This window comes from Lactuca serriola, chromosome 9 (genome assembly GCF_051521515.1).
Source record: "Lactuca serriola cultivar US96UC23 chromosome 9, Lser_US96UC23_V15, whole genome shotgun sequence".
NCBI lineage: Eukaryota > Viridiplantae > Streptophyta > Magnoliopsida > Asterales > Asteraceae > Lactuca > Lactuca serriola.
The window spans coordinates 31,682,237-31,693,590 of NC_136416.1; the positions used below are offsets into that span (position 1 = coordinate 31,682,237).

At 33.5% G+C, this 11,354-nt stretch overlaps 1 protein-coding gene across 1 annotated transcript; it reads right to left on the bottom strand.

The window, feature by feature from the left end:
* Window positions 1–794: 794 nt before the first annotated feature.
* LOC145075507 (secreted RxLR effector protein 161-like) lies at window positions 795–1,223 on the bottom strand. Its single transcript, XM_079021731.1, has 2 exons — window positions 1,108–1,223; window positions 795–1,053 (listed from the first exon to the last, which is right to left on the bottom strand). The coding sequence occupies exons 1-2, from the start codon at window positions 1,221–1,223 to the stop codon at window positions 795–797; spliced, it is 375 nt and encodes a 124-aa protein (XP_078877857.1).
* Between the last annotated feature and the right edge of the window lie 10,131 nt (window positions 1,224–11,354).

Here is an 11,354-nt window from a genome sequence, read left to right on the forward strand (position 1 = left end):
ATTAAGTCGACCGTCAATTCCTTGTTGCAGACTTGAAATCATAAATGAACTTAGAAACAAAAATATTTTTGATGTTTTTTTATTTTTGAAAACAATAAAAAAAAGAAGAAAATATTTTTGAATTTTGAAAACAGTAAAAAAGAAGAAAATATTTTTGATATTTTTGAATTTCGTAAAGGAATAATACAAAAAAAATAAAATATTTTTGGAATTTTCATTTTCTGAAAATAACAAAATTAAACAGTAATTTCAGAACATAAACAAAGAAGTACAGAAAAGTAAAGAAAATAAGAAAGTACTTAGAAAGTTGAAAGATTCTGAAGCCATAATGAACAGTAACTTCAGAATCATTCCGAAGTTCGGAGCAAATCCGAATATGAATAGTGAAATCTGAACCATTACTAAGCTCGAAACCATTCGGAATGTGAACAATAACTTCCGAAGTTTGACAATTACGAAGTGGATTTCAGAACTGAGTCGGATTCAATCATTCCCAATCCTTGTAGAATCTAATTAAACGATGTTTCAAGTAGGGCCTTAGTATAGATATCAGCTAATTGATCTGAGGATCTAACAAAATGAACTTCTACATTTCCATCCTCAACATGATCTTTTATGAAGTGGTATCGCAGTGTTATATGCTTTGTTTTGGAGTGTTGCACTGGATTGTTGCATATTCTTATTGTGCTTTCAGAATCACAATACAAGGGAATTGACTTTATATTGATTCCATAATCTCTTGACTAATTGTGAGTCCACACCACTTGGGACGTGCATGATGCTACTGTGATGTATTATGCTTCAGCTGTAGACAATGAGACACATGTCTGCTTCTTAGATTGCCAACTAACAAGCTTTCCATCTAGAAACTGACATCCTCCTGATGTACTTTTCCGATCAAGAACACAGCCTCCTAAGTCAATATCAGAGTATGCTTGCAGAAAGAAACCTAAATTCGAAGGATACCATAGACCAATAGAAGTGGTTCGTGTTAGATACCGATCTATGTTCTTAACTGCCAACATGTGTGGTTGTTTAGGATTCGCTTGAAACCTGGCACAGTAACAAACAACAAATATAATGTAAGGACAAACTGAGCTTAGATACAATAGGGATCCGATCATCTGACGATATAAAGTAATATTTGTTGTTGGTTTATGAAGAGAAGGTGTGAGTTTCATTCCGAACGCCATAGGGACTTTGACCTTTGAATCACCCGTCATTCCAAATTTACTTTCTGAACTTTTTCTTATATTTAAGACAAGGAAAAAAATTAATTTTACCCATAGAACTCATTTCAAATTTTGTTTCCACTAATTTTTGGAATTCAACAGTTAAGTTAAATTAGTATATCCAAAAATAATGTCATCAACATAAATCTGAACAATAATTAAATGGTTACCTTCCTTCTTTCAAAAGAAAGTAGGATCAACCGAGCCTTGTTTGGATTTAGACTGTTTAAGAAAACGAGTTAGAGTTTCATACCATGCCCTCGGAGCTTGTTTAATACCATACATTGCTCCGAGGGCATGGTATGAAACTCTTAAACAGTCTAAATCCAAAACTTCACATCCATTTGGGTCACATGCAAACATCTTAAATAGAAATGTTGTCATTTGATACACATTTCTGAATCATAGACATCATTCAGATAAAAATTTTGTTCACAAAACCTGTAGGTTGTTCGACGTAGACTGTTTCTTCAAGTTCTTGATTCAAAAATGCACACATCACATCCATTTGATAGACATCATTCAGGAAATTTTCTGAATCATTGTGCACTCGATTCATTATTCTCATTATTCTCCCCTAGATGTTTGCATGTGACCCAGTATTCGGAATTGGATTCTCCTACTGGATCGGAGCATCAAAAGATTTAGGCTGAGGTTCATTTCGAATTGGTTGCTCTGGAGGAATCTCTATATCTTTAGCAGCTTTCTCAACAATCTTAATCAATTTATCCTCTTAATTGTCGTTTGCTTATGATTATGAGGAAATTGCCTTGTCGGGTTTATAAAACAAATTTAGAAAATCCTCGTAGAAATCCATAAGAGGAATAGTCTTAGAATTTGTTGATGGAAAATTTTCCTTAGTCTGACAATCTTCATTTATATATTTCTTCATGTAATTGTCATCAAATGTAACGTAGTAGGTTTCCTCAAACTTCTTTGAATTCTTGTTCACAACTTGATAAGCTTGTGATGTCAAGGAATACCCCAAAAACATAAGCAAGAAGCACATAGAACCAAACACATGAAAGAATTTAATGTTAGTTTTTCGATTGTTAAGAAATTCATATGGAGTAATCAAAAAATGTTTGTTGATGTAAGAGTGGTTCTGAGTGAAAAAAGCGGTGGCAATAACATCAGCCCAGAAATACAAAGGAAGATTCACAAATGATAGCATAGTCCTTGCAGCTTCATAAAGAGAGTGATTTCGCCTTTCAACTACACCGTTCTGCTGTGGAGCATAAGGTGAAGAGAAATTGTGAGAAATCCATTTGCCGATTTAAATGCATTATTTTTGAATTCCGAGCCGTTATCACTACGAATTTTTCGAACTGGATTTTGTAATTGTAGCTTCACCTGCTTGATGAAATCTATTAGCTTCTGAGTTGCGTCGGATTTCTGTCTAAGAAGAATGCCCAAGTGAATCTAGAAAAATCATCAACAATAACCAAAATATATTTTTTACCACCAATGCTTATGGCAGAGGGACCACACATATTAATGTGTAATAGTTCCAGTGGCTCAATGATTTTGGTATTGATAATAGATGAATGGCTCTTTCTGCTTTGATTTCCGAGCTTACAAGCAGCACACAAATGTTCCTTTTTCGAATTTCAGAAAAGGTAGTCCGCGTAAAAGATCACTAATCACAATCTTGTTGACATCCTTGAAATTCAGATGAGAAAGCCTTCTGTGCAATAGCCAACTATCATCCAAAGAGGATTTCGTAAGTAAGCAGATAGAACATTATCCTTGGATCAGATTTAGATTCAAAGCATACATCTCTCCTTTTCTTCTTGACTTCATAAGAACAACTTTAGATTTATTTTCTATGATTTCTGAACCTTCTTCATCAAAAGAGACTTTTAGACATGTACCTACCACCAATTGAGAAACACTAATTAGATTGTGTTGCAAGCCCTCAACATAAGCTACCTTCCAAATTGAGAATTCTCCATTTGTGATCATGTTGTATCCCTTTATTTCTCAAGTGGCATTGTTTCCATACTTCACTTTTCCCACATCCTTTAAAGTCCAAAACTCTCTTGACTCCTCTTTCCTTCATGTCATGTGACACGAACAGCCGCTGTCGATGTACCATTCTGAATCATACTGTTTGTCACGCATAACCTGCAAAATTTAGAGAATTTTAGGAACCCAAACCAACTTGGGCTGTTGTGAGGATTTCTTCTGAACATGGAAAATTTTTGTTTTGTCAACCCAAAAGTATTATATTTTCAAATTACTATTCATCCCTCTTTCCATTTTAAAAACTTGAACTTTGTTGTCATAAAGATTAATTTCAACAAAATTAGTTTTTCGTTGAATATATTCTTTCAATTTTGGAGCCATTCTTTATGAAAATTCTTTTTCCTTCTTTTTCAAATTTGCTTCGTATTCTTGGAGAGTAATCTTTGGTTTCGAAGCAACTTTGTTTTTACCCTTAACATCTGTTGCATCAACAATCGGTTTTGAAAAAGTTTGATTTTGGTGAACAACTTTGGTTGGAAGAACAACTTGACTTTTTTTTGGAATTTGAGATGAATATTTATTTTGATTAGAAAATCTTGACGTATTGACAAAACTTTTATTGGAATTCATTTTCTTCCAAAAATGTTGTCTATCACTCAAATTCTTTCTATATCTAGCATTCAAGTGTCTTTTCTTTGTGATTAATTCCTCAGCAGATTTGTGAATGTTAGCTTTCAGTTTTTCCTTTCTAATTAGTGTTTCATTCTTTTCTGATGACGTTTCACTAGAGACATCTTTTGTACCATTTGGACCTGCGTTATTGTAACAAAAGTCCACACGATTCAATGGTTCTAAAACATAATTCCCTTTTGTTTTCCAATAGGTCATTTCTGAGAGACCTTGTGTTTCATCTGCATTGTCTATCGGCTTTGACTAGAAGAATTCATCACACCTTTTCACATTATCATCACCTACCAAGTACGTTAATTCAGAAGTATCATTTTTGTTCAGTCGTTTCTTAACAAAAAACTTGATTCGGAACAGTTTGAACTTTAGGAAAAACTGTTTCTTCTTCTTTTAAAACTTTTGAGCCATTATTTTCAGTAATTCGAACAAAATCGATTAAGTTTTCATCGGTTCATCACAATTTTGTACAAAAGCAGAACTATCAATTTCATCCTCTACATATATTCACTCATTTAACTTTCATCGAATTCCGAAAATACTCTTAGAATCAAGAGTATTTCCTTATTTCAATTTTTTGCATAATAACTCATATTTCTGCATAGCACTTAATTTGATTTTTTGTTTATCCTTTTTCAATTAAATCTTCTTTTAACATGTTTTATGTTCTTTAGACTGAATATATTCTTCTATTTTCTCAGGTCCAACCCGATAAGAATCTGAAACATCATCTGAAGAGACAATTTATTCACATTTATAGCATTCAACATCAATTTCATCTTCTTTTCAATAAAAGTTAAAATCATTTTATGCAAACCTTTACCAATTTCACAATCAAAATGAAGCTGAGTAATATTGAAAAATAAATGTTTAACAATCAAACAAGAAATGTTTCTCTGTTTCAATAGTGCTCTATTGTCTCTCTTAAGGATAATAATATCATCTCGTGATTTATTAAGCTCTACTTCCAATGCTTCTATTTTTATTCTTCTCTCTTTATTCTTAAAAGTTACCCTGTTAAGTTTATCATTTAGATAAGAATTACTTATATGAGTTCTTTTAAGCTATCACTAAAATCAGAAATTGTATAATGTAAGTCATCCAATTCAGAATCATAAACGTGATGAAGGAAAATTAAGAGCTTTAAGAATTGAGTGTACCTTCTTGACCACCTTCTCACATTCCTTCACCTGCTTCGTAATTGTCTTTACAGCAAAACAACTCTCTGATGTTTTTCCACCACCAGTTGCATATTCTATTGGTTCTGAATTGCAACTATGAACCATCAAACACTTGCTTGCATAGCTTTCCTTCTCGGACTTCACCACAAAACACCCTCCATGGGTAGGTTTTCTTACTTCATCGTCCTTAGAGTCTATTGACCACACTTCGACTCTACCTTCATCACTTTCTTCTTCCACTATTAGCACTAGTTTCACAGCCAATGAATTTTTCTTTCGAAGCTCTTCTATCTTCTGAGCATAGTAGGCTTCATCTTTAACATTCTCTTTCTTCCCATTATGCTTTCGCAACATGCACTTTTTAGCAAAATGATTATTGCCATGATAATAGTTACAGTTATAACCAGAATCACCCAATAACTTCTTCTCTTTCTTTTCTTCGTCATTCGAAGAATTGTTAAAACCCTCCTCTCTTGGCTTTTGTGAACTTGAGTTTCCTTGCTTGTATTTGTTTCTAAAATGTGATAAATTCTTCTTAAAGAATTTATTTGGATTTGACACCATCAACACCTTGTCTTCTTTTGAGAGTTCTTCATCCGAAAATTCAGATTCAGAATCATCAGCGGTTGAATTCTTACCTTTAGCAACCAACGCCAAAGATCCAACATTAGAGACAAGTTTCGCTTCCATAGTAACCACATCTTCATGAGATATCAGAATACCAAAGAGTTTTGCCAACGGACAACTTTTGAATATTTCGTGTGCTTTAACAATAGAAACTATTGTTAGATTAGGTGTCTAAGTTCATAACTATTTCTGGAATGTACTTGACCTGATTAGCATGGTCCATTTGGGTTGCATAGCATCATGCATTTGGATAGACCAAAATGGGAGAAATAACACTTAAGGTTTATTAATATATTATAAGTTATAATATATTAATAATATTATTTAATTAGTATTGATCAAAAATTAATTTGGAATTAATTAAGTGATCAAAAGAAGACTAATTAAATATATGGGTTGATTGTGTAAATCACCCATACTTTTATAGTGGGCTAACGCTCCATGGATTATCAATTTGGGCTAAAACCCATAGGATGCTCCATGGTGTTTTTGAACCCATGGATCATGGAAATTAAGAGCCATGTTAAGTTAGGGTTTACATGGTGTAACCCTACTTATGACACACTATAAAAGGAATATGTGATCAACCAAAATCGGCACTAGTGTGAGAACAAGAGGGCATAGCCGATTTTAGAAGTGTTCTATTTCTCTCAAGGTTATTCCAAGTGTATTTGGTGTTGTGTGAGACATTTGAGGCATCACACTTGAGGTGCTAGGCTCACAAGGTTCTCAAGGAATCCAAGCAACTAAAGGTATGTATTTCTTACTATCTTTTATGTTTAAAAGTTCCCCATGTATGCTAGATAGGTTATGAACCTTGGAAAATCAATTTTGCATGTATCATAGTAAAACATAGATCCAAGGTTTCTAGGGTTGCATGTACACCTTAGGAGTGTTAGAATGCTCAAAACCCAACAATGGTATCAGAGCCTAGGCTTGTTTGTTTGATACTTGATGCAAAATTGTGGAAAAAAAGTCAGTTTTTCTGCACTCTGCAGCATGAACTTGCCGAGTCCATAGGGGGACTCGGCGAGTCCATGAGTAAACTCATCCTACTCATCGAGTAGGTTCTTGCAATCGACGAGTAGGAGCCCCAAAATGCAGTTTTTCGACTTTTTCTGCTAGAAATGGACTAAAAACATTACCCTAAACTGTTTTGATCTTATAAAACTTGTTTTAGATGGTGTAATGGTTATCCTAATCCATTTTCAATAGCTATTATCAAAATTTCAAGTTTTATATGGTTAATTTTATGATTCTTGAAATTGTTGATTTGCATGTTCATGAACTTATGAGTTTAGAATATCATAGGAATTATTTGTAACTTGCTTGTTAGTTTAATTCTTAATCATTATGTGTTTTAATGGAATCCATAATTTGTCCTCAAGTTATGGATTACCAAAAGTCATTCTTTTAAAGTCCATTAAAGAAACACATAGGTTACATAAAATGAAAAGTCTCTCATTTTATTAAACCATTTAACTCATAAGTTATGAAAGATGAAAAGTTTTGAAAGTTAAAAAACTTACCCTCAAGTTTTGGAACATGTAAAGTCACTTTAAAAACTTTAGTTCCAATCCCTAGAATTTTAAAAGTTGAAATTCAACCCTTATACTTTTTAATATTATAAGTTTAATAATAATTATATATGTATAAGAAAAAGTCGTTTTTACCGTTAGTAGACCTCATTCACGAAGCTGGTCTATAAGGGGGGTATAAGGTTGCTGCCTATAAAATGACAGCTTAATGGGTGTCCACTCTCACCCACCGCTTCCTTGATCGGTGGAGGGTCGTTAGCCAAACGGGTAGGACAAGGACTTTAAATCTTCATTAAAAGTATTCATGATAAATATAAAGTAACTAAATGTTTTATAAATTCCCAATCTTAGTTACTTTAGGAAAATGTGAATAAGGTGCTAACCCATGAAATTACACTTTGCATTTTGCTTAAGTCGGTTAGTGGAGTGCATGTGGTTAACCGGCACACTAGTTGGACTTAACATGGTAGGCAAAGGGTAACTTAATGTTTATCATAGTATCGATGGAGCGCGTGGGTTAACCGACACATCAATTGAGAGGTAATACATTAAGGGTACCAAGTAATTTGTGTGGTTACTTCACACCTTGTTTTGTGATCCTCGGCATCCCAGTCACAAAACTTGAAGGGCACACTCGAGATTGAAACATAGCATTGAAAGTTCAATGAATCTCAAAAGAAATAGGAGTTTCAAATCCAATTAAAACCTAATAATTTATTACGTTTTTCATGGTGGAAATTGGTCAATCATTATTCACCTACCTTCAAATATTTTATAGCTTAGATTACGGCATCCCTCTTCCAAGTTATAAAATATTGTGTTAGGTCCTAGCCTTAATATTTCATATTGGGTGTTATATTAAGAACTTTAAATCAACTATCTTGAATATCTCCTAAAAGATGTCTGGTTCAGACAATTATGATCTTCCCAAAACTCTTGGAACAAGCCTTCCTAATGAAGATGATGTCCCATGACTGGTTCATGGAAATCATACTTCAATTCCTCCACCTCCTCCAATTATTCTCCCTATCCCACAAGTTCAAGGTCACTCAAGCCCTATTGGCAAGTAAGGTCTAGGTGTGATCACATCTTGGTGATGAAGTCACATATTGACAATCCGGGAGATTTAGGTGTCAAAGTCTTGAGAGAGTTGGTTGTTCAATCACTTTCTAAGTCACATAGTGAGTGTCCTTTGGGAATGCTATGTAAAAGACTATGACATGAACCTTAATTATCTTATCTATTTGCTTAGTGGTGCTGAATTAGAAATGATTTGGAGCTCTGGTAAAGCAAATTTGATTAGTAGATCAACTTCCCAAACTACCATGGACATTGACAAATTGGTGACATTGGAAATCCAGAAAGCTTTCTCTTCCCAATGGAAAAGGGATCGGTCATAGTCAACTCGGTTGACCAGATGGTAAAGAGAAATGCTAAGTCTGAGATAGTCTTGTGTACTATTCCGAAGGGGTCCATATGGTTCTATTGACAAAAAGGAAGGGGCATTGGTTGCAAAGTTGCCCTAAATACCTGAAAGATCTGAGAGAAGGTCTAGTCAGAAAGTTTGATTCTGCTTCAGGTAAGTCCACTATCTAACTCTTTTAAGTTCCTTATTGATGATTCTTAATACAAAATGTGACTCGGTTACATTTTGGTGTTTGGCGGAATCAAGCAAAGGGAAGGACACTTAAAGAAAGAGTATGCTGAATCTGATCACGAAGATGGATTTCGATATCATGGTTCGTAGATCGGATTCTTGAGCTACTACTTAGGAGTTATGATAGATTGCTAGGAAATATGTAATAGCATAGTTTTCATTTAAAGCTGCATTGTAAGGAAAAGTTTTTCCTCATTTTATAAATAAATAAAAATTTGATTTTATTTTAGTTTATATCTCCTTGCAATGGCTTTTATGGAAAATTGATGTTTATATGTTTCTAGAAATAATGGAAATGTGAATTTGATTCTTTCATTTGTGGTAGCGTCTAAATTTACCAAATAAGGAAAGATTCACATCACCTAAGGTTTCAATTGGACCGAAACTTGGAATCATGCAAGTTGTATAGTATGATGAATGAGAACTTTTAGCTTTGGAAAATTAAGACTAATTCCTTGTTCACATTTATATGTGAGTCAAGTGAAGGACTAAGGGATCGAGTATACATTATTGTGCACTGGTCAAGTCCACCACAAAAGATCGATAAGATTATTTGTCATGATTTACTAAAGTTTAGTAAATATGGTTATACTTACCAGTTTAAGTATAATTCTGAAACATTGGAAAATTTTCAATGTTTTGTAGGACCAATGAGAAGAATCAAATTAGACAGAAGGATAAAAGTTTCTCAAATCTGAAAAGATGGGAGAGTAATTTAGTGATCATCTTAATGATTAAGAAACCATATCACAATTGTTTTTTCTAAGAACATCTTAGTGCATTCTTATGGCTAAGAAGAGGAATCTTGAATTGTTGAAATGGTTAAATCAAGAAGGTGAGTCATACTTCGTTCGAAAAGAATTCTTAAAGTCATACTCCAAGATTGTAACTTGAGTGACATATCTTAAAGAAAGGTTTATAACACTAGTCAAATGTCAAGAGTAAAGTATTTCCTACTCTTGTACATTTGAAATTGTTAAGTTGTGATGCTTCGGATAAAACAGAGACCAACTTAAGGCCAATTGTGTGAGGTGTTTGGCTTGATAAAGAATCCACACTATCTCCTGAATACTTGGCAAGTGAGTCTTATATGTCAAGAGGACAGTGGGAGTCTTAAAGATCTTGAAAAAGCTTCTAGATATAATCAAGAAAAAAACATATAGTTTATCACTAGCACACGACTTGAGGTTTATAACCTATCGTGTTGACATATTCCTATTTATGTGCCCATTCCAGTTAAAGTTGGCTTTGAATATGAGTTTTGAGAGTTCTCAATTGGTTGCATAACAACTTGGAAGCAATGATAGGCCCTTGAGTTGCCAGGTGGCAAGAAGTTAAGATTGCACAAGTTCAATCCATAAGAGTTTGGATTTGTCACTAACCTTGTCTTGTGATTATGGTTTTGACAAATTCACATGGATAGGAACACATACACCAGAAAATCAAAGTGTCATAAGGTTTTTCTCTGATTCATGAAAATAATGGTGAGGAAACGCTTTCACTAAGTAGATTTTAACTAGATAGCAATTGTGATACTTGCATTCTCAAAGTCGTTAGTGGAGCGTGTATGGTTAACCGACACACTAACATGGATGTGTGAGAAATGGCAAAGGTCTAAACAATTGAGACTATGATGATGGCATCCCTTTTCATATTTCTGAAATTGTTTAGACACACATGTGTGCTATCTAAGGAAAAGTGTATGATTTTGATAAAGTTTTATCAAAGCATCTCGTATTAGAAATATGAACTTTGGTAAGAAGGTCAATAAAGTATTGATTTCTAGAAGTCCAGCAGATTTCTGAGTACATGTCAAAGCTAGTGGGAGCATAAGCTTCATGCTAATAATCATCATGCATGTGGGAGCATGATAATTATAATAAGTGTTGCAAGTTATCAATGTTAACTATAGAAAACAAAAGGTTTCAATTGGGAAAAAGCTTTTTTGCTATAATTAAGGGAGAGGAAATTATACTTCACTTCAATTCTAAAAGCTTAGATTGAGGTTTTAATCATATTTAGTCAAGGATATATATATATATATATATATATATATATATATATATATATATATATAATGAATTTTATGTTGGAATGGCTCAACATAATGAAATTCTATATAGGGGTCCATTATTTGCGTTCTAAAATTCGATCATGATTACGACATCCTTTTTCATAATCTGAATTATGAGAACTTAGCAAATAGAAATAGAAATATTATAGCAAAAGACTGGTCTAGTATCATGTCTTTATGAATCGTCTCCCATATGCTTCAGATATAGGATAGATTGCATGTTCTATAATATTCATCTATTCTAAATTCTTCCAAATGCCCAGAGCATTAAGAGGGAAAAAGTACTAGAACTAGATATGACTAATTTGATCAAGCAATTGTTTAGGACAATCTAAGGTTTACCAAAGATTGGTTGCTCAGGGACAGTTGGAAGTATAGTGTTAATTTTGGAAT